Source organism: Trachypithecus francoisi, unplaced genomic scaffold, assembly GCF_009764315.1.
Source record: "Trachypithecus francoisi isolate TF-2019V2 unplaced genomic scaffold, Tfra_2.0 Lachesis_group0, whole genome shotgun sequence".
In the NCBI taxonomy this organism is placed as follows: Eukaryota; Metazoa; Chordata; class Mammalia; order Primates; family Cercopithecidae; genus Trachypithecus; species Trachypithecus francoisi.
The window spans coordinates 139,553,248-139,577,447 of record NW_022681453.1 but is presented as its reverse complement, the minus strand read 5'-3'; the positions used below and the strand labels follow the sequence as shown (position 1 = coordinate 139,577,447).

General features: G+C 46.4%; 1 protein-coding gene across 17 annotated transcripts in view; it reads right to left on the bottom strand.

The window, feature by feature from the left end:
* The window catches only part of TRAK1 (trafficking kinesin protein 1), a 138,073-nt gene that overhangs the window by 25,750 nt on the left and 88,123 nt on the right, over positions 1-24,200 (bottom strand). For all 17 annotated transcript variants that reach the window (XM_033212172.1, XM_033212173.1, XM_033212164.1 and 14 more), the window contains 9 exons: positions 23,411-23,487; positions 16,772-16,888; positions 13,125-13,225; positions 12,126-12,234; positions 9,228-9,306; positions 8,106-8,236; positions 7,412-7,486; positions 6,352-6,489; positions 664-740 (listed from right to left, as the gene is read on the bottom strand). In XM_033212172.1, coding sequence (XP_033068063.1) covers positions 664-740; positions 6,352-6,489; positions 7,412-7,486; positions 8,106-8,236; positions 9,228-9,306; positions 12,126-12,234; positions 13,125-13,225; positions 16,772-16,888; positions 23,411-23,461 — 878 coding nt within the window. In that variant the 5' untranslated portion in view covers positions 23,462-23,487. The remainder of the gene's footprint in view (positions 1-663; positions 741-6,351; positions 6,490-7,411; positions 7,487-8,105; positions 8,237-9,227; positions 9,307-12,125; positions 12,235-13,124; positions 13,226-16,771; positions 16,889-23,410; positions 23,488-24,200) is intronic.

The window sequence follows — 24,200 nt, the reverse complement described above, 5'->3', positions numbered from 1 at the left end:
TTTTTAAATGTTTTCCACTGAAATGAAAGATAAAAACGTGTAGCTATATCAAGACGAAGCTTGTGTTAAGATAGATGGGAAACATGTATCTCCTTTTCTAGGACTTTTTGGAAGTTCACAATTTGTCTTTAAAACCTAAGAAGAAGAGGAGCACAGTGGCTCACAGGCCAGTGGCTCACGCCTGTAATCCCAACGCTCTGGGGAGGCCAAGGCAGGAGGATCACTTGAAGCCAGGAGTTTGAGATCAGCCTAAGCAACATGGCAAAGCCCCGTGTCTGCAAAAGATTTTTTAAAATTAGCTGGAAATGGTGGCATGCACCTGTAGCCCCAGCTACTCAAGAGGCTGAGGCAACAGGATTACTTGAGCCCAGGAGTTCGAGGCTGCAGTGAGCTATGATCACATCACTGCACTCTGGCGTGGCCAATGAAGTGAGACACCCCCTTGCTAAAAAGTAAATAAATAAAAATTAACACTAACAAAAGCTAGTAAGAGGAGCTGAAGGATGCTGTCAGCTGTGTTCTATTATTTCCCTTAATCTGGACCGGGAAGGACAATAGTCAATCACTGTTGGTACCCAGAGCCTCAACACTGCTAGGTTTTGAACACCACAGGTCACAAGGTGGTCTCTGGGAAGCGCAGAACTGTAAAAACTGTGGCCATACGTGATGTCTGGAGACTCGGCCTCTTCCAACTGCAGCTCCTTGCGCATTGTTCCCTCAATCTCTGCTGCCAAGGAGTCCTGGGAAAAGCCAGAAAGACAAATGTCAAGTGAGCGCCAATTCAAATGCTCTGTCTCTAAAAGAGGTATGCACCCAGGTGGGCCATGGAGAGTAAACCGAGGCATCAGAAGCTCACAGTCTTCCCACAATGCAAAGTGAACAGCACTCTCTGTTATCAGAGACCCTGGCTGAGCAGTTACCCAAGTAGGTTCTGAGTGTGGCAGTGCCATTGGGCACTGAGTGTAAAGCTGCTGACCCACATGCCATTAGGTGTCTAAAAGCAAACCCTATGCTCCGTTGGCCAAACCATGGAGCTGCAACCATGGCTACAAGGTGGGATGCAGAACTTATGAGGGAGGGGTGATGTGTTCAGAACGATGGAGACAGGTGAATTTCCAAATACCTCTGAGCTTACAGTGAGATACGGCACCAGAGCCCACACAGGCCACACAAAGCTATTGTCCCCCTAATCTACAGGTTCTGTCACATGCCCTCTGTGTCTAAGATTTTGACACCAAGAACAGACCAATGGCCTCCAACTTCGGCTCTTAAGGAAGCCTTTCCCACCTCCAAAGGGCACTCTGGTTCTGTGCTCGCGAGAGGGTCTCTACATACAAGACATGAGTCACACGCACTGCCATCTCTAGGTTTCTGCTCTCATCCTCCCTGGACTCCTGCAAGGGAAGTTCCTCTCGCCGCCAACTATCCATGGCCCCACCCACCTTTAAACAACCTGCCCAGGAAATGTAGGATTCCTGTTTCCACTAGGAATCTTGCATTTTTTTTCTGAAGCAGACACCAAATACAGTTAAGTCCTTGCCACTTTTCTCAACAGCTCACATATCTCTCTCTCCAGCTTTGTGGGTCAGGGGAAAGCTAGTCACTGATGGCTTCTCACTTCACCAATGCAAGCCTCAAGCTGAGACTCAACAATAAAGGCTGCCAGATGGATGCCCCCTGTCCTATACCACTCATCACTCAGCACTGTAGGAGGTAGAGCCTAACACACAATCCCTTACACATGGTAGATACCCACAGGACCAGGTGTGTGCAGAAAAGCACCGGTTCAGCACCAGAGGAGGACATCCATGGAGGACAACCTGAAGGGAAAAGCTAAATTCATGTTAAACAACAGAACTTCCTGTGATGATGGACACATCCTTTGTGCTGGGACATACGTACATGTGGAAACCACCAGCCAGGGCTGGCTAGTGAGCACATGAAATGTGGCTTGTGACTGAGGACCTGAATTTGCAATTACATTTTAATTGAATTGATTTAAATTTGCAAAGCCACATGTGGCCAGTGGCTTCCCAGCAGATAGCACCTGGGGACTCCAGGGCATCCACCTCAGCGGCTTCATGGTCGATGGGGATGCTTCAGTCTGGAGGCTGGAACCAAGTGGGGGACTCCACAGGAGTCAGCACGAAGCTGGATGAATAAAGGGCTAGCAGACTTTTTTCAATCCTTATTCACAAATATGCATTTTATTTTGTAATTATTACCCACAGATTGCCATTAAATGTTATGTCTAATAAGGGCTTCCCTAGATGAGTCTGACATCTTTTAAGTCAGCTTATTTTTTAATACTGCTATTCACCACACAATTTACAAATAGAGAGGAAAGGACCTTCATATACCTTAAGAAAAATGAAGTGTCAAATGACTATAGTTGGCCCTCTGTATCTGTGGGCTCCACTTCCTCAGATTCAACTAATCTTGGATAGAAAATTAGGGGAAAGAAAACAAAAAAAAAATACAAATTTAAAAATCAGTACAGTATAACGACTACTTACGTAGCGTTTACATTGTATGAGGTATTACCAGTAATCTAGAGATGATTTTTTTGTATGTGGAAGGGCATGCATAGGTTATAAGCAAACACTAAGCTCTTTCATATCAGGGACTTAGGCACTGGAGGATTTGGTATCTGCAGGGGGTCCTGGAACCAATCGCCCTCAGACACTGAGGGATGACTGTAATTTCAAAGCCATACTGAGATAAAGTCACATGTAGACTCTGTGATTTGTTTTTGGCCATGACCCTCTCCCCTCTGGCAATCCAGGCAAGTCTGTGGATCCCTTCTCAGAGTAATATTTTTAGGCAAATAAAATTATGAGGATTATAAAAGAAGGCAGATACATATCAATATAACAACGTGTGTGTGTGTGAGAGAGAGAGAGAGAGAGAGAAAGAGAGAGAGAGGAGAGAGAAACGAGTTCAGGACTGGTTACTACTGTCATTTTGAAGTGGAGATCAGCATCTGTGGTGTTGTGAGGCATCTGCAACAACTGAAATGTGCCATAGGGCCAGGCGCCGTGGCTCACGCCTGTAATCCTAGCATTTTAGGAAGCCGAGATGGGTGGATCACCTGAGGTCAGGAGTTCGAGACAAGCCTGGCCAACATGGTGAAACCCCATCTCTACTAAAAATACACACACAAAAAATTAGCCGGGCGTGGTGGCACATGCCTGTAGTCCCAGCTACTCGGGAGGTTGAGGCAGGAGAATGGCTTGAACTCAGGAGAGGGAGGTTGCAGTGAGCCGAGATTGTGCCACTGCATTCCAGCCTGGATGACAGAGCAAGGCTCCATCTCAAAAAAAAAAGACATGTGCCATGAAAATACCTGTGATTTCTAATGATGACAAAGTCACAAGCAGTGCTAATATCACTGTGACATGGTGACCTTCATAAAGGAAGGAAATACTGAGTACAATTAGGAACTAATTTCACAAGCCCCCCAAATTTGGTCTGTGGATCCCAGATGAACTCCTGCCATAAGGCAAGAGAACTGGGAACACAGTTATGCAAAAACTGCTACTCACTGTTTTATTCAGCGATTAGAATGGCTAGGAGCAAAAGAGGCAGATCTGGGTGTTCTGCATGGTGCAGTCTTTTATAGACTGCTTTAAATACCTTTAATGCATAATACACTTTAAAATTAGCCATCTTCAAAAACTGGGCTGTGCCAAGAGCTACAGAAAAAGGCAAACAAAAACTTTACCTCAGCAAATATGAAAGCTGAGAATCCCTCCAGAAGAAACTGAAATGCAAATTTCAATTCGACTTTTCTCACGCAATAGTTTAGTTTTTAAAGACAGGTCTGTCCTTGAGAGTGGGGAAGGCAGTGGAGTGGATCCTGGGTGCCCAGGAAACAAGATGGCACTGGGAGCTTACTGCACCAAGATAAGAAGCCAGGAAGGAGGGAACTCAGGCAAGAAGACTGCAAAGCTACACAGGCCAGCATGCGAGCCAAGTGTGGTTAGCACTAGATCAGGGAACTTGGCGGACTGAATATTCTTTTCTGCTTTTGCTGAGATTCCTGGAATCACTGGATCACCCATCTGTGTCTTAGAAAGCTGACTATGTTATATGTCTTTTTGTTTCCCTCAGATTTCAATGAAGCTTCTTGCGGGGGAGAGGGAGTGGTGGCTGTTCTAGCCTGACTTTCTGATTTTGATGCATGAGAGCAAAGAAAAAAAGAAATCACGATTTAGGGAAAGTGGGCCAGACAATAAGGAGTGGGGGATGGGGACAGTATCTGCTGGGGGTCAGCAATGGGGGCTGAAGGGAAAGAGCTCCAAGGAAAAGGGCGATTTCAGAAGGGACAGAATTTCACAAGCATTTACGCAGCCATCCACTCCTATCTCACTTGGGGGCATTTCTCTCAAAAGCTCTTCTCTCCTCAGAGAGCATTTAGCATTTCATCAAACCATGGAAATAGAGCCAGAATATAGAGGAGTTCTTGAGTTTGCTCTTTAGGCCATCTGTCTATCTGTCCATCTATCCATCTAAACATAATGCCTATTAAATGTCTACAATTCTACAACACACCAAGCGCTGTGCTAGGTACATAGTATTAAAAGAGGAAGGGGGAAACATTACAAAGAAGACAGGGTCCCCACCTTCCAGGGGCTTTCGTCTGATAGAAGATAACATGAGGAAGCTCAATCCCCGATAACGCTTCCTTACAGGGCAATGATCAGCCAAGGGGTTCAGCCCTGTGTTGCCCAACTTCCACAAGGAGATTAACCTCCTGGAAAATCCCCTTCTCAATCATGTTCCCGCAAAGCACATGAAGCAAATAAGGCCAGGGCTAAAAAATTTGACTGCAGTAAAATAATATGAATAGGCCGGGCGCGGTGGCTCAAGTCTGTAATCCCAGCACTTTGGGAGGCCGAGGCGGGCGGATCACAAGGTCAGGAGATCGAGACCATCATGGCTAACACGGTGAAACCCCGTCTCTACTAAAAAATACAAAAAACTAGCCGGGCGAGGTGGCGGGCGCCTGTAGTCCCAGCTACTCGGGAGGCTGAGGCAGGAGAATGGCGTGAACCCGGGAGGCGGAGCTTGCAGTGAGCTGAGATCTGGCCACTGCATTCCAGCTTGGGTGACAGAGCGAGACTCCGTCTCAAAAAAAAAAAAATAATAATAATAATAATAATAATAATATGAATAATGTGGCTGGGCGCGGTGGCTCACTCCTGTACCCCTAGCATTTCGGGAGATTGAGGTGAGAGGATTACTTGAGGCCAGGAGTTCAAGACCAGGCTGGATAACAGAGTGAGACCTTAGCTCCATTTTTGAAAGAAAACAAAGGAGAGAGAGTGAGAGAAAGCGAGAAAATTACCAGCCTAAGCACAGAGAGAATTCTTTTTTTCAGATCACAGATACTGAAAGTCACCAAGAGAATGATTAATAAGCGTACAAAGAATCAGCAGAACTGTAATGGCATTTTAAAAATTCTGAAATGTACTTCCAGAAATTTGTGAGGCCAAAATAGCCGCACAGTCCAATAAGGTCAGGAAAAAAAAAAAAAAATCAGGAACAGGTTGAGTAGCCCTTATCCAAAATACCTAGGACCAGTAGTGCTTCAGATTTCGGGATATTTCCAGAATACATGCCAGCTGAACACACCAATCTGAAAATCTGAAATCCAAAATGCTCCAAATGACCATTTTCTTTGAGCACTATGTCAATGCTCAGGAAGTTTTGGATTGTGAAGCATTTTGGACTAGAGATGGTCAACCTGTATGAGTCAGATCTTCCAAACACCTGAGGTTCCCACCAAAGAAAGTTCCTACTAAATTTATCTTTTTTTTTTTTTGAGACGGAGTTTCGCTCTGTCGCCCAGGCTGGAGTGCAGTGGCCGGATCTCAGCTCACTGCAAGCTCCACCTCCCGGGTTTACGCCCTTCTCCTGTCTCAGCCTCCCGAGTAGCTGGGACTACAGGCGCCCGCCACCTCGCCCAGATAGTTTTCTGTATTTTTTAGTAGAGATGGGGTTTCACCGTGTTAGCCAGGATGGTCTCAATCTCCTGACCTCGTGATCCACCCGTCTCGGCCTCCCAAAGTGCTGGGATTACAGGCTTGAGCCACCGCGCCTGGCCCTAAATTTATCTTGTAATGGCAGGAGTAGAAAAGACAACAGATTTAGAGGAACGAAAATAAAGAACCAATTTGTCCTACATAGTTAAGAAACCACCAGTCAGACTCAAGTGTCCTTGATTTCTGAACTGTAAAATGAGAACCGAACTGTAAACACCTAACTCCAGTGGCCAGAATGTCAGACACTGTGCTCTTATCATCAGGACCCCTGATGTCCTCTGGCTGGGAAGAAAGCACAGCTCACCATGGGAAACAGGCCCAGCGAGTGGTAGCGCCGAGACGTGGTATTGGGCATGGTTTTGTTCCGGAGGTTCTTCAGCTCCTCCTGCGCCTCATGTAGCATCTCCATGCACTCTGCGTACTTGTCCTCCAGCTCACGCAGCTGCAGGCAGGAAAGACACAGAGGGTCAGGATCTCCTGAGCACCCAGGTGTATGCACATCTGCCCATCAGAGGGCCAGAAAGACACAGCAATCTAACGGAGTTCCCAGCACATGTGGAACCAGCTGCCCTGTGGGTCTGTGGCCAAATAACAGAATTTTCAAAGCCTTGCTTTTTCTTTGACTTGAGGCAAGCTTACAGACTCAGAAATCTTCTAAAATACCAACAATGGGCATTGGAAACAAAACCAACTTCACGCAAAAGAAAAATCAGGCTAGGAATGATGGCTTACACCTGTAATCTCAGCACTTTGGGACAGCAAGGCAGGCGGTTCGCTTGGGCACAGAAGTTGAGATTAGCCTGGGCAACATGGCAAAACCTCATCTTTTCAAAAAAAAAAAAACAAAACAAAACTTAGGTGGGCGTGGTAGCCCACACCTGTAGTCGCAGATACTCAGGATGGTCACCTGAGCCTGGAGAGGTTGAGGCTGCGGTGAGCCACACTCATGCCACTGTACTCCAGCCTGGGTGACAGAATGAGACCCCATCTCAAAAAAAGGAAAAGAGAGAAAGAAAAAGAAAATCGTCACACCCATGTTTCAAGCCACACCTGTGAGATTCCTCTCCCAGAGTGCTCTGTGTTGTATTGTTTCATTTCTTTGAACAATTTTCGGGCACCTGCACGTGCCAGGCCCAGCTGGTGTAGAGCCCTGCTCCACAGGTGCCCATAACCAGTAACAGTGTCAGTGGCCACAGAATCAAGGTGCAACTGAGTTTACTATCCCAAGAATAAAAATGAAATGAAATTCAAAATAAAAACGGTAGTTGCAATGGACGTGACTAAAGCTGTCTGGGAAGGCGAATCCACCTTCGCTGCAATCAGAGGCAGTGAAGGAATGAGGGAGAGATGCTAGAGGTGCTCACCTCGGCTGTGAGCTGCCGCTGGGCATCCTTAGCAGCCCCCAGATGCTGGACGAGTTCTTCATTTTCAACTGCGCACTAAAGCATGGCAAAGATAGATCACTTTCTAAGATACTTAGATAAGTCCAACTTTTCCCTCTTATTAACCTAATCCATTATGAACTCATCATCACTTTCTACAAGGATATGCTCATCTTATACTCAAGTTCTGTTTTTTATATAATTTTGAAGGTAAAGTCTTTCCTATATCCCCATTCATTCTCTATAGCCCACCACCCCACCCCCCACTTCCAAAGCTCTCTGGAAGCATTTTATCCCACACTAATAGCAAAGTCCATTTTGCTGCCTCTTCTTAAATCTGAAGAGGATACTGCTCTACTGCAGCACATAGCTGGTGCACTGTGTAAAAACAAATACTAGACTAGATGATCCATAAGTTAAACTGCAAAAGTCCATATTTACAATATCTTTTTAACGAATTCAATATAATTGTAGGAGACAACAGGTCACAAATAAGACTCATCACCAGTTCAGGGTAATCAGTTTTATACCACTGAGTCCACCAAGCTTTTTCTGCAAAGGGGTAACACAAACTACTAAGATTTGAAACTAAGGGCACTGTCTTCCGGAGTAAATGTCCCTTTCCCATCTCAGCACGGCCACTGTCATATCAGCCAGATAAACAGAGAAGCCTTACAGCTTTCGCCTTTTTCTGCAAATCAACAATTTGCGATAGTAGGTGTGTGATCTCCTCTTGCTGGCGGGCAGCATCTTCCGTCTTCTTGGCCAATTCCTCTGAGATACTAGCAATCTGGACATTGGCATCCCCTTTGACAAAGAAACAACAATCACGAGAGGAAGTCAGAAAACCACACATGCAGACCCAGAGAGAATGGTTTCTTTGTGGTTTGCACAAGAAAAACCATCCTTAATAAAAGACAGCATGGAGTGGGGAGGGTGCAGGAAGGAATTCACAGTGACCATTTTCCCACATGGAGAAGCAAAGCAGCTTCTTCAGGGCTCAATTAGTTATGAAAAAGAACCTCACCCCATTAGATAGCACTCCTGAGCTCAGTGGAGGGCCCCAAGCCCACTAACCGAGGCTGTCTCCCCAGAACAAATCAGGGAGGCTCTAGGGGTCAGAGAGAAAGTGACAAAACATGAGTGCATCTGGCTAGATCCTCACATTCCACACATGAGCGCCCCCTGTGACTACATAGGAATCCGCTGCTGTACCCAGTTCTAGAAAGAAACTACTGACTGCACAGCGCAATTCCCTTGGAGTTTTCAACCCATATTCAAAGCCATAACTCATTTGACTAGATTTGAACATGACGTGTGTTTCATTACTTAGTATTTTGCTGAAATGCAAAATACTTAGTGTTTTGACCTTTTGTCTTAACTTGTAAACTTAAAATGAAGAAGAGGAGAGAAATATTTATTTGCAAAGGTGAGAACCCTGGCTTTGACTTTCACAAATTGAATTACTGGTAGTAAGCTGTTCTTCCACATTTTCAACACAGGTTTCTGTAGCTGGGCCTAACTTAGGCATTAAAAAAAATCCAATATTCCAGTATAAAGCCAAAATTAAATTTAAATCTCCACCTCAGTGATAAACTGAGATCATACATAGCTGACAACTTAGCACTAAATAATAGAGAGGGGGTGCCATGTGAGGTTGGGGAGGCCTCTAGTTTTAAGAAAAATGCTGCTGAGCCATAGGCTGGCAGGAGACTGCACTTTAGCAAGGCTGATGCAAATCTGTCTAGTCATGACAGCAGATGCAAGGAAGTAACAAGACAGCGGTGCGGGGACATACTCAGCTCCTTCACGCAGTCGTTGACCAGCTGCTGCTCCTTCTCCTCATAGGTGATGGTCTCTGTCTTCAGCTGGCTGGCCTGTGGGCAAGACCCAGGTCAGAGGCCCTGCATTCTCACCTGGCCTGGTGGTGCAGGCAAGGGCTGAGGCATACAGCAAGGGCTAACCGGGGTCTGGGAAGCTGCCCTCAGCATTCCCCCACCTGTCACCCATCATACCCTCAAATACAGAAAGTCCATCTGAATTCCCAGCTTAATGGATGTGCACTCTCAACGCTGAAAACCTGAAAAATGCACAACACTAGAGGGCACCACACAAAGCTATGGGCACAGGCGCTCTACAGCTTGCTCTGTTAAAAACACTGTGAACACCACCATCCTATCATTGTATCTGTTATCTGTGGCTGTCCTGGCTCATAAATATGGATGCTTTGTGACCTGCACAGTGCCTAGGACCCTACCCTGCCCACAGTAAGCATCCTAAGGATAACCACACAGGAATGCCTAACACCTACTCTGTGCCAGGCACTGAACCATGAGGTCCCAAGTTGGAATTAAACTTGTTGTGTTCAAGCTTAGTAAGAACAAGGTCTAACACAAAGGCATTAAAATGCAGAGGCACAAGAGCCATCTCAGGACTGTGGACAACTTGCCCTGGCTGAAAAGGGTGGGATGATAGAGATCTGAAGGCCTTAAGAAAAAGCCCTGAGACCAGGCGTAGTGGCTCACAGCTATAATCCCCGCACTTTGGAAGGCCAAGGTGGGAGGGCTGCTTGAGCCAAGATCACGCCACTGCACTCCAGTGTGGGTGACAGAGCAAGACCCCCATGGAGGAAGGAAGGAGGAAAGGAAGGGAGGGAGGGAGGGAGGGAGGGAAGGAGGGAGGGAAGGAAGGAGCAGGAGAGGACAGGGGAAGGAGGCGGGGGAGGGGGGGAGAGAGAGAGAGGGAGAGAGAAAGAGGGAGAGAAAGCAAGCAAGCAAGCAAGAGCCCCAGTTAGACAGAAGTGTCTATGAGCCCTCAGTTCTGGCCCCATAAAAACATTACACTTCGGCTGGGCGCGGTGGCTCAAGCCTGTAATCCCAGCACTTTGGGAGGCCGAGATGGGCGGATCACGAGGTCAGGAGATCGAGACCATCCTGGCTAATATGGTGAAACCCCGTTTCTACTAAAAAAAATACAAAAAACTATCCGGGCGAGGTGGCGGGCGCCTGTAGTCCCAGCTACTCGGGAGGCTGAGGCAGGAGAATGGCATAAACCGGGAAGGCGGAGCTTGCAGTGAGCTGAGATCCCGCCACTGCACACTCCAGCCTGGGCGACAGAGCGAGACTCCGTCTCAAAAAAAAAAAAAAAAACATTACACCTCAGAAAATGGATTGGGGTAGCAGGAATCTGTAGCTGGGATCAGATTCCCTTGGCTGGCTTTGGATGAGTTGCTGGGTGCCCGGGGCTGGAGCATTTACCTGAGGCAGGCACTGGAAGAGGCAGCACTGGACTCAGAATGGGCAGCACAGGCCTGTTGCCTTGCTCAGCTACTGGCTGGCAGAGGAAACCTGGGCAGCCTCGTTGGTCAATTTGAGTTTACATGACCCATCCGTGAACAAGGGGCTGGAAGAGGTGAGGTCTAAGAGAACAAGATGTGCAGAAGAGCATCTTGTTCAGATGGGACATGAAGATCTTACTAAGGTGTGGGCAAGTTCAAGTTGACTGACAGTTTGCACTATTAAGGGGCTCTCAGGAACCCAGGGCCAGCCTAGGTGGGCACATAGCTCCAACCTGAGGGGCCTGATAAACAGGGCCATACTGTACCACACCATACCTTGGCTAGAGGGCAGAAACTCACGACTAATTAAGACAAACAGTACTAAATTTGCACGCATCAGTGTTTCTAGAGAGGGGCAGTGGGTGAAGGTGAAAAACAAGGGGCTTAGAGTCACAGACTTGCAAATCCTAGCTTTGTCATTTACTCACTCGAATGACCTTGGGTTATCAAAACACCTAGCAGCCTGGGGCCAAATGTTCCAATGAGAATCAAAGTAACCAGCTTTCAGCCCTGTTGCGAACTCCGAAAATAAATAAATAAATAACGTGGGCAATATGCTAGGCACAATGCCTTGCCAATTAAAAAAAACTCAAAAGCATGAGTCCCCAAGTTGCCTCAGCTCAACCTTTTTGAGTTAATTGTTTAAGAAACATGGCTCTGCCAGGCGCGGTGGCTCATGCTTGTAACCCCAGCACTTTGGGAGGCCGAGGCAGATGGATTACCTGAGGTCAGGAGTTCAAGACCAGCCTGACCAATACAGCGAAACCCCATCTTTTACTAAAAATACAAAAATTATCCGGGCATGGTGGCGGGCACCTGTAGTCCCAGCTACTCAGGAGGCTCAGACAGAAGAATAGCTTGAACCCGGGAGGCAAAGGTTGCAGTGAGCCGAGATCGCGCCACTGCACTCCAGCCTGGGCAACACAGCAAGACTCCATCTCAAAAAAAAAAAAGAAAGAAAATGGCTCTCTCTGAGCACCCACGGACTACTTCCTTGAGCATCTGATCTGTGGCAGCATGAAAACAAGGCTGGGTTTCTCCACAGGTGCTGTGGTCAGACCTGGAGAACACCAGGGGAGACCTCACTGCAGGAATGACTGTGAAGGAGGGGATCTCTGACTCTTCCCGGTCCAGACACCATGCCATTCACCAGGTTCGCCTGCCCCAGCCAGGGAGGCATGTGTTGGGCTGGAAGGCAGTGCCCAGAACACAGAGGAGGCACGTCTGCCGAGCGCCTGGTACAGCTCTTCACGGACTCCCACCTTTGAGGAGGGCACTTAACCATGGTTGTCCTCACCGGGTAAGGTGAGTGGGGGCACCTCCCTTCCAGCAGGGGCAGGAGCAGGGAGGGCAAATCACCTCGGATCGAAGTACAACATTCTCCTCTTCAAGGTCTTTCAGCTTCTTTTGAAGAGAATCCAAATGAAAGTAATTCTGGACTGAGGAGGACGACTCATTCCTCTTCAACCTGGGGGAGAAAGTACGCTCACAACCTAGGGAGACGCGTTTCCTCCCACCACCTGGCAAACCACGTTAGAGACACAAAGAAGGGCTTGCACGAAGGACAGTGACCCACCAGACCACTCTCCCAACCCCAGGAAGACAGCGCTCCCAGTGCACAGGCTCACCACCAATTCAGAACCCACATCTCAACCCTTTATCCACAACTTGCCACATCACCTCAGAATTCAGGGGACCAACTTTGTTTAAAGCCTACACAATTCCAGGATGTCTGGGAGTTCATTTAATATTCATAATGCATTTGTATGTGCCAACAACTCTTTTAAGTACTCTGTATGTTTTAAGTCAATTAATGCTTATAACTCTGTGACCTAAGTTCTACTGTTATCTCCATTTTACAAATGACAAAACAAGTACAAAGGTTAAGTAACCTAGCCAACAGCGTGCAGCTGGTAAGTCCCAGAGCCAAGATCTGCAAGCAGCCCATTGGGCTCTAGAGTTCACGCTCCCAACATGAGGATCTGCTGACTCTCAGAGAAGACACCACGCCTTCTGTCCCAAAGGCCTGCCACAGCACCTCTGGCTCCAGAACCCTGAATTGCCTCCAACAGCAGAGCCTAACCCATTATCCACTCATGTGCCAGGGCAAATCAATCTAAATTGACAAACAAGCAGTAAGACCCAGGAAAAGGAAAACTAAAAACCTGTCCATCCATGTCCCGCTAAAATAGTAAAATCAATCTGTTTGAGGCACTTGGAGATGCTTGGTCCAGAGAAGGCTGAGAGCAGCTGACCTCCATTGCTGCTGAAGGTGACCCTGTCTAGGTGACTCCAAGGACATCAACAGCGGTCAGCCTGTGCTCTGGCCTCCAGAAATACAGCCCTCTGGTGACTTACGGGGTTGAGCAAACGGACTCGGGCTCGCTCTCCTCCGCAGCGCTGGTGTAGAACTGAAGCAACTCATCCTTCATGGACAGCTCATGCCGGAGCTGAGACACCTGCACAAGCAGAGCGGGGGCCCATCATTTGCTTCCCAAAAGGTGATTATCGTCCCGACTCACATTCTAATACTTACCACTGAGTGACAATATTTTTCTTAAAATTCACCATTGAAAATGAAAGCATTTAAACTGATTTTGTGCTATTCAAAAAAATAGGCTTTCATTTGATCTATTTAAAAGAAACACAATTACTTTTTGATAGAAAGCTGTCTAAATTCATAATTTTTACTTTGGTACAGGAAAGAGCAGAAAGGGGACTAGAATGATGCTTGGGGGCCAGGCACAGTGGCTGGCGCCTGTCATCCCAGCACTTTGGGAGGCTGAGGTGGGCAGATCATCTGAGGTCAGGAATTCAAGACCAGCCTGACCAACATGGTGAAACCCCGTCTCTACTAAAAATACAAATTAGCCGGGCGTGGTGGCGTGTGCCTGTAATCCCAGCTACTCGGGAGGCTGAAGCAGGAGAATCACTTGAACCTGGGAGGCGGAGGTTGCAGTGAGCCGAGATCACGCCACCGCACTCCAGCCTGGGCAACAGAGAGAAACTCCATCTCAAAAAAAGAATGATGTGGCCTGGCGCGATGGCTCACGCCTGTAATCTCAGCACTTTGGGAGGCCGAGGCAGGCAGATCACAAGGTCAGGAGATCGAGACCATCCTGGCTAACATGGTGAAACCCCATCTCTACTAAAAATACAAAAAATTAGCTGGGCATGGTGGCGGGTGCCTGTAATCCCAGCTATTCAGGAGACTAAGGCAGGAGAATGGCGTGAACCCAGGAGGCGGAGCTTGCAGTGAGCCGAGATCACGCCACCACACTCTAGCCTGGGCAACAGAGTGAGACTCCGTCTCAAAAAAAAGAGAATGATGCTTGTGGGGATGCGACTGTTCAGGGGCTTTGGAAGTAGCCAGATGACCAGCTGGTCAAATAGCCAGAAAAACTGATCATGTTACTAAATGAAAGAAAAGGCCATTCATTCACTTCTGCCAGAACCAAATCCCAACTCCAAATAGGATCCTGGAGATGCCAGCTCTGCACGGGCCAATACAGGCAGCTCACCGACCCTTGCTCTCACACTTGGATGACCACACAGCCCCATTCTGGAATGCACCCTCATAAGGCTCCTGGCTAAGCCCAGCCAGACCTCATTCCGTGCTCAATGCTCACTGGATAGAAATTTCAGACAGACACAGGAATAAAAGAGGCAACCATCAGGGAATGGCTACATTGACTCCTGCTGAGATGGCTTTGCAAATCACCCTGATTTGTACTTAAGGTTTTTAAATAAAGTTGTACTGTACAATTTTTCACTTGCCCTTTCACCCTGCAGTACTGATGAATAGGGAACCAGTGTTATAAGAAGAACTGCAGTTATGTTTTAACTCTTTCTTGTTTATAATTTGACTTAGAGTCTATGGTTTATTGCAACTTTTCTACAAAACAGAGTGAATTATTATGTCTTCCATGGAGAAGACAATTTTATGTGCATAAAGGTTTTATCTTCGACACCTAGACTGATAATTTAGTAATATGCCAAAGGGAAACATGCTATAGTTTTCAAATTCAAAGTTCTTCCGAGGGGGATAAAAGGCATTTCCACTCCCAGAGAGTTGGATCCTCTTTGTGCAAGGTGAGGCTTGTCCCAAGCAAGAACAGTATAGTGAAGAAGCTGACGGGTGACCATTTGTGAGTTACTGGGTGGCATATCCCGCTGCTCACAAGTGGCTGGGAGGGGGCCAGGCTGATCCAGCATGCTTTCCCACCAATCACATGAGAGGGAATCCAGGTCATGATGCTGGGGGCAGGGAATGCAGGAATCACTTTATTTCTCCTAAAATACAACAGCATTCTTTCTTCTTACATCTTAAAGAAAGCCCAGGATTAAAACTTTTCTTATAGAGTGGTAACTATGCTTCATTATATGAAAACTACTGTTAAACCCAGACAACAATCTACTGGGAATAGTTCTAACAAGGAAAAAGGGTGAATACATCTTAGGAACGTGAACAAGGTTATCCACTCCCACTAAGAAAGTTTCTGATAGAAAATAAGGGAGAAGAGGCCAGGCACAGGGCCTCACGCTTGTAATCCCAGCACTTGGGGAGACCAAGGCGGGTGGATCACTTGAGCCCAGGAGTTTGAGACCAGCCTGGGCGACATGGTGAAAGACAAAAATTAGGCAGGCATGGTGGCACATGTCTGTAGTCCCAGCCACTCGGGAGGCTGAGGTGGGAGGATCGCTTGAATCCGGGAGGTCAAGGCCGCAGTGAGCTGTGATCTCACGACTGCACTCCAGCCTGAGTGACACAGTGAGACCTTATCTCAAAAAAAAAAAAAAAAAAAAAAAGGCTGGGCATGGTGTTCATGCCTGTAATTCCAGCACCTTGGGAGGCTGAGGTGGGAGGATCACCTGAAGTCAGGAGTTCCAGACCAACCTGGCCAACATGGTGAAACCCCGTCTCTACCAAAAATGTAAAAAATTAGCTGGGTGTGGTGGTGGGTGCCTGTAATCCCAGCTACTCGGGAGGCTGAGGCAGGAGAATAGCTTGAACCTGGGGAGTGGAGGTTGCAGTGACCTGGGATCACAACACTGCACTCCAGTCTGAGTGACAAGGACAAAACTCCATCTCAAAAAAAAAAAAAGAAAGAAAAGAAAAAAGAAAAAGAAAAGTGGAAAAGAAACAAGGAGTGTTGTCATAGTTAAAATTGTTAGAAGAACAGGGTGACAGAAAAGAAGCTACTAAGTAGGGCCTGGATACTTAGCTTAAGCTTCTTATCCTTGCCCTAGCAACCCCTAGCAATCCTTGCCCTAGCAACACCTGACTCCACAGCTGCTCTCCTCTGTCCATACACATCCCTTCCAGAAAATCAGCATCATTCCTTCTAAACCTAGGTACCGTAAGATAAACCGAAAAGCTCCATGCCCTTCCTCTCACCACTGATGTCCATCAGCCAAGATCGATATCATGGAAATAAGAGGGTTTCTATCATGAAAACAATAGGCTATTTTTGTTTTGTTTTACACACACAAAATTATACTGTAACGATGAATGTGAGTCACCACTTTCCTCTGTGTACACGAGCTGGCCTCCTAACAGGGCTCCTTCTTCAGCAGCCCAAGCCCAGCTAGACTCAGGAACCCCTGCTCATTGCCGTGTTAGCCTGGGTGCCCTTCTGCCAAGCGTGGAGCATCTTAATCAGCCTGCATGGTTACAGTCTAGACTCTCTGAGGACAAGGACTGTGGCTGGCCCAACATGACACACAGACAAACGACTGAGTAAGGACCATGCCGGCCCTGAGCCATCCCATCCACATGGCCTGAGGAAAGAAAGGAGACACAAGCAGCAGCAGGAGCTGCAGGAAGGTGGCTTTCAGTCCCCAGGTGACCGTTTCAGAACAGACAATTCTGGGCTCAGGCCGTGGTCGTGCCCTCGGGAGGGCCCTTCCAACTAGGACCCCATTCTATCATCTCCTTCAGCCATGCCCACGGCTCCCAGGCCCGTGGCGGGGCCCTCTGGAAGCCTCAGCCTCCAGTGTCTTACCTCCTCCCTGATGTGTTCCACCTGCTCCTCCAGCAGCTCGTTCCTCTCGGTTAGGGTCTTGTTTTTCTTCAACAACGACTGGCCAATGCGAGCGGCCAATTCTAAATCCCGCTCTTTCTACGAAAGGAAAGACAGAGAATCGGTATTCAAAAGAACCTGTGTTTCCTGAAGGAGTCAATAGGTGCTCAGTGTCAAACGAGGAAAACATGAGCATCTAGAAATAACAAAGGAATTAATAATTCACCATCTGTGTTGGCATTTGATGCCTGTTAAAACAGGCGTAACCTCTGCCCATATAGTATGTGAGAGCTACATGGACATCACACAAGGAAAGGGAAGTCTGAAAATGTAATGAAAACAAATCTTTATTCCTATGGGGAAGAAAAAAATGCTTCTAAAAACAGTTGTTTGCAACTGCTTTTGTTATTTGTGGAATCACTTGATAACCTGTCTCTCCACCTGAGGGCTGGGCTATTGTATTGCCAGGGCAGGGCACAGGGAAACAGTAGCTATTTGTTAAGTGAATGAATGAATAAATATAGAAATTATAAAACGCTCTTACAATGAAGCCAAGAGCTGACACAGGGAGGCAGCCTCTTTAGCATACATTAGGCAGGAATGCATTGAATTCCTTATTTTTGCCTTATGTGAAACAAAAATGTTTAAAGTTACTCTCAAAAACAATTACATGCTTTTTTGTTTTTTTACTTAGAAAAGGCTACTTAGGCTTCATTTAAGAAAAAAACAACTTTCAAAATGCAGATGTGATGCATAAAATTGCCATATTCAGAGACAAAAACACTCTTAAGGGCACAGAATTTTCTGTTAGCTCAGCTGATGGCATCAATTAGGCAGAGCCAGTACACAGAGGAAAACTTGGAGTGGCATATAAAGGTAGGGTAGCCTCTGGGGAAGAAAGAGGTCCCCTGATAGTGGACAGATGCCATCAGCAAATGCAGACTTAGCGATTTGCTACCACAGTCAGATTCAACTTGGGTGTTGGCAAGGGGAGAAGTTAGAAAATTTAAATCATTTTAGAAGTATATGCTAATTACTCTGTTCACGTGGTTTGAAAGAAAGAATGGAAACATGTCATTTGGGGTAGGAAAAACACTGGGGAGGCATCCTAGGTTCTGATCCAACACCTGCTATTAACTACCCACATGGTCCCAGGCAAACGGCTTTTGCTTCACAGGGATCAAGTACACTAGAGATTGATTTTTTTTTCTTTTTTGAGACAGAGTCTTACTCTGTCACCCAGGCTGGAGTGCAGTAGCACAATCTCAGGTCACTGTGACCTCTGCCTCTCAGGTTCAACCAATTCTCCTGCCTCAGCCCCTTGAGTAGCTGGGATTACAGGCATGCACCACCACACCCAGCTAATTTTTGTATTTTTAGTAGAGACGGGGTTTCACCATGTTGGGCAGACTGGTCTCAAACTCCTGACCTCGGGTGATTCACCCTCCTCGGCCTCCCAAAATGCTGGGATTACAGGTGTAAGCCACTGTGCCGGGCCAACAGATTCATTTTTCAGGCCACAGGTTTCAAACCCATTGGTGGGCTGAGAACCATTTTAGTAACAGCAACCGACATTTTGTTTTAACTTAAATACAATGGCACAGAATTGAAAACACCAAAGTGCATTATATGTAATAAGATTATTATTTCATGTTTAAACTGTTGCTTGTCACATATTTACCTATGTGAATACTGGGTCACAACCTAAGCTGTGTTTCTTACAGCAGGTACTGGTCACAAATTGAACTGCTCCAGGTGAACTCTCCTGCTGTAAACTGGGAGAGCATGGGTTCTCTATTTGAATATGGGTTCCCTCAACTGTTAAATGGAGGTAGAGTAAAGGGGCAGGCTAGCTGAGATATTCTAGGAAAACTCTTCTAACTTTATGATTCACTGAGTTTTAGAATAAAGAGAATAATCAGCTTTTATTTCTAATGTCTTAGATATCCACCCAATGATTCCATGCAACAGCAGACATCTCCCTTCGCTAACCACAGGAACTTCACTGCGGTATAAGCGCAGCACTTGAGGTCAAGTACAGTTTGAGAAGACTGGATTCAACAGCACTTTGGCTCCCTCTTGCAGGATGATGGTCTCTCTCCTCTAGGCCTTCCACAATCCCCAAACTGGCAATGCTGTTACCACAGTCCCAGAAGCCAGCCAGGTATCACAGTATCAAAAATGAGCTGTAGATAGACCAGGCACAGTGGCTCTCACCTGTAATCCCAGCACTTTGGGATCACTTGAGGTCAGGAGTTTGAGACCAGCCTGGCCAACATGGCAAAACCCTGTCTCTACTAAAAATACAAAAATTAGCTGGGCGTGGTGGTGGGAGCCAGTAATCCCAGGCACTCGGGAAGCTGAGGCAGGAGAATCACTTGAACCCAGGAGGCAGGGCTCGCAATGAGCCAACATCACCCCACTGCACTCTGGCCTAGGTGACAGAGCAAGACTCTGTCTCAAAAAAAAAAAAAAAAAAGAGTTGCAAATTCCCCAACTCATTCTCACAATTTGTGCCTCCCCATCATGACCTTGCCTTTCTAGAAACACAGTACATGTGGAGACAGTCCTGTCATGGGGCAAAGGGACTCGGTGAATCTGCCCAACCAACCGAGATGCTCATCTCTGCACATTTATCTACACTGGCCACAGTGTCTACCAAGAAGTTCCCTTGACTGAGTGCAGTGGCTCATGCCTGTAATCCCAGCACTTTGGAAGGCCAAAGCAGGAGGATTTCCTGAGCACAGGAGTTCAAGACCAGCCTGGGCAACACAGGAGACCCCATCTCAAAATACAAAATTGAAAAAAAAAAAAAAGGTCCCTTATTTCATGGACCTTTGCCATTTCTAAGACTCAAACAGTTGTGCTTATTAGGTACCTAGAGGAAAGGACTCAAAAAACTGTGTGAGGGAGACTGCACAGAATTAAAGTCTCCAGGGGCTGACTCAAAATTAACACCTAGTCCAAGTGGTTTCAGCTGGATTTGGTTAAAACTGCAATACCAATGTTCATTTCTCTTTGGAAGTATAGTCTCCAGAAATCTAACTCAAGTCTACCAAATGTCTCTACTAGAACTAGTTCTCAGACTGAACACTCAGGCTGGTCTCAAACTTCTGGCCTCAGGCAATTCTCCCACCTCAGCCTCCCAAAGTGTCTGGATTACAGGTGTGAGCCATGTTGCTCAGCCTGATACCCCATTTACCCTGATATGATTATTATGCAGCATATGCCTTTACCAAAGTATCTCATGTACCCCATAAATACATACACCTACTATGTACTCAAAACATTGAAAATAACAAGTTATATTAAAAATAGTTATAAATAAAATGGAAATTTAAACAGAAACGTTATTGTAGAGTCTCTAGTTTTTTCTCTTTAGTATTACTGAGGCAACAGGCTGGTTGGGTTTTTCTTTGAGAATTACAAGAATGAAAAAAACCTCCCATTTATCTAGCCAAAATATGATTAATGTTTACTTCTAAAAACAAGAAAACAGGTTGGGCATGGCAGCTTATGTCTGTAATCCCAACACTTTGGGAGCCCAAGGTGGGAAAATCAGGAGTTTGAGGAGGCCAGGAGTTTGAGACCAGCCTGGGCAACATAGTGAGACCCCATGTCTACCAAAAAAAAAAGATAAAAACCAGAAAACAGCTAGAAGATGGTCACTGGATTAAACTACAATGAGAAAAAGAGACCACAAACAAGTAATTTAGGCCCTTGGAAATAAGCTATTAAAAGAACTAGTTCCTTTATTCCCCCAAGAAATGAGGGAAGGTAGAGCTCATTCTAACTGCCTCCTCCCTCTCCTCACTATGCTTTCAAAGCATAGACTTAAAAAAGACTGTAACTTGAGTCTCAGCCCCCTTTTACCAATGAACTCTAGCGCTGACTGACACACCTACTAGAGATTCCGAACAGCCTGCCGCCTACGCTTAGCAACTGACTCATCTCATTCACCAATTTCAGGATAAAAACATGACTAAGGGGCCAGTGGAATCACCCTCTCTGTAACTCAGGAGGAGGCAAGCTCTGCCCAAAGGTGCATTCCAGACAGCAGCAAGCCCAGGCGAGCCACAGCATGTCGTTCCCCTTAAAACCAGAAGCGAACTCTCCACGCTGGTGGAAGGCTGTGCTTTGGGATCCTGTGCAAATCCACCAGTACCCCACGTGTCTGCCTACAGCAGGTATGCAAACCACAGCACAGAAGAAACAGAGCCAAAGCCCAGGAAAAGCATGGCACAGGGCAACAGCTGCACGACTGGGACAGTTAGACTTTAACCAGGACACCCTCCTAGTTCCAAGGAAAGGCAGTAACTCAGGGCTTTATCTTATCAGGACAGGAATAGAATGGCATCAGACATGGAACACATAGACACAAACAGATGCTGTTGCCATGACGACCCTTTAAAAATAAAACAGGCTGGCTGTGGTGGCTCACGCCTGTGAATCCAAGCACTTTGAGAGGCCAAGGTGAGAGCATTTTTTAATTTAAAAATGTGAGAGATTCAAATAAACAGTGGCTGTAGTTTGGTTCTAATTTTGTTTTGTTTTATTTTTTGGGACAGAGTCTCACTCTGGTGCCCAGGCGAAGTGCAGTGGGATGATCTCGGTGCACTGGAATCTCCATCTCCCGAGCTCAGGCGAATCTCCCACCTCAGCCTCCCAAGTAGCTGGGGTTACAGGCACACACCACCATGCCTGGCTAATTTTTGTATTTTTTGTAGACACGGGGTTTGGCCATTTTGGCAAGACTGGTCTCAAACTCCTATGCTCAAGTGATCCACCTGTCTTGACCCCCCAAAGTGCTGGGATTTACAGGCGTAAGGCACTGCACCAGACCAGGAGGACCGTTTGAGCCTCAGAGTTTAAGATCAGCCTGGGCGATATAAGGAGAACCCACCTCTACAGAAAAATAAAAAATACATTGTTCATCCAGCTGGATGAACAAAACAAACAGGACTGTGGGGTGACTCCCAAGCCTGGGGCTCAGCGAGGGCACAGACTACTTGGGGATGGGGTTGGGACCAGCTTCAAAGGTCCCTGGAAGGCCCTGCAGCACAAGACTGAGAAGCAGGAAAGAACCGATGCAGTTAAATGCCATAGAGGGCCAAGGGTGGGAGAGCAGGAGCCATGTCCCCAGTGACAGTGAAGGGCTAGAGGAGCATTCAGGACTGTGAGCAATGGGTGGCCTTGACTACACAGTGAGGAGCCTTAGAGAAAGGGTGAGAGGGTCACAGAGGGCATGGACGGTGGCAGCTGCAAGGAAGAGGAAAGCAGAGAGAAGCTAAAATCTCACTGCTGAGGCCCCAAGAGTTTGAGTGGTGGCCTTGGAAGGTACAGATTTAGGACCCCTCTCAGAACACTCAATGACCTGAACAGGGGGTGATGAGCAGGCGCCAGAAGCAGTTTGTAAGATCTGGAGAGCACTGTTGGGGGAAACGGATGCAGTAGAAAGGGGTCAGCAATTAACCATTTTCAAAAGTCGGTGGTGCCAACCAAGGCAGCCTGCCACGTGGCTAACACCAAAGACAGCAGCAACTAGAGTGACATCCGAAGGCTGAAGGCTGGTGCCCCAAAATACCGCCCTTGACACCCTGTCACATAGCCAAAAACCCTGACATCACTTCTGGGGAGCTGATGAGTTTGTGACTTCAAACAGGAGTGGACTGCAGGACCAGGAAGAGAATGCTAGATGCGCAGAGGTAGAAACATGGGAATAGAGAGACATAAAAACGGTGAAAGAATGCCACACACCCCAAAAAAAACCTCTGAGAAACCAGTCTGGCCCAGTTTCTGTCTGAGCTTCAACCCTGACCTCCCACTGGTTGGAAACAATGACAATGATTTCTGTGTCCTCCACATAATAATCACACACCCCCAAATCATTCCAGTTTCTAGAGCAGAAGCAAGGGGCTAGAAGGCAGCACCTGTCCATTTAAGGCCTGATTCAGTGAAGGGGGCAGTGTATTAATGATGGAGATGTATTCAACAAATACTAAGAACCTACCATGTTCTGGCCTGTTCCAGGCATGCAGATACACATATTATACTCATCTGTTTCTAGAGACCTTTGTCATACTTAATTCTCAACTGCAACAGAATACTCAGAAGAAATTCAGAAAACCAGTCTCTAAAATAAAGGCAGCTCACCTAATCTTAAGCAACTTACTTAAATTTTTCTTGCCATGCTTATTTTGCTTATTTCTATGCTGACACTGCATAATATTCCACTAGCCTAGGTCAAAACTTAAAATACATTAGGAAGACACAGACGATGATATATTTTTCTGACATTTTTTGGATGCACTTAAAATATATCATTAGTCAATCTTTCAGGATTTTTTACACTTACAATTGGATATTCTACCAAGTATTTAAACGTACCACATTTGGTGCCATTAATATATTCCTTTAAAAACATAAAATATCTGCACAAAATTATAGCTATAAAGGCCTACATAGCTACTAGTTCAAAAAGTAAAGCCATTACATTATACCTTGAAAGAGACTAATTTCCAAGATTCCTCACTGAAACAGGTGATAAGGCATGCTTTAATCAGTATCAATGAAAGCCAGTCGATTATAAACAACTCTTTTGCCTTCCCCTGGAGCACTTACCTCCTCAAGAAGCCGAGTGACAGCATCTATGTCATTATATGTCTTAGTCATCTGGCCAACTCTTTCAGCACATAAAACTGGAAGAAATAAAAATGACAATGAGACTCCCGATGTCACAAACCTGCCAAACAAATGACTCATGTGAAAAAGCATCCCTAACACTGTGCCTGCACATTAGGCACAGAGGGTCACTGACTCTGCTGGGTTCAACCCGCAATGTACTCACCACCACCAGATTTCACTTCCCAGTTCCAGTGACTGGAGGATGAGCAAGGGGACTTGTAACCCCTGTGAAACCTTGACATTGTGTGTCTGTGTGTGTGAGCATGTGCTGAGGGCGAAGCAATGGAGTGGAAGGGGGTCTGGCCTCACAGATATTCAGTAAACTGAAGTAGGAGGGGTGGGGGCCAGCAGCACAGCCACCCATGTGTGAATGATGAGAAAGGCCTGTAGCATCTAGACTCCACTAACCATACAGACCCAACCATATGAACAGACTGGAATCCTTCAGAAAACAGCTGCTGTCATAATTATTAAACAAGAGCCTTAAACTGATAATTTCAAAATGGCACAGCCCCCTCCCCCCCAAGTGGCCTACATTCTAAGGTTATGCAACCAGCTCCATACCATGAAAACTAGGTTGTTAATTTTTAAGTATACATTAAAAAGACTACTACGATTGCACGCACGCGCACACACACACACACACACACACAGAGTAATATTTCATTACATGTACAATTTACTGTGGTCATACGAGGCTGCACACAAGCACTTTAGGACTATGGGT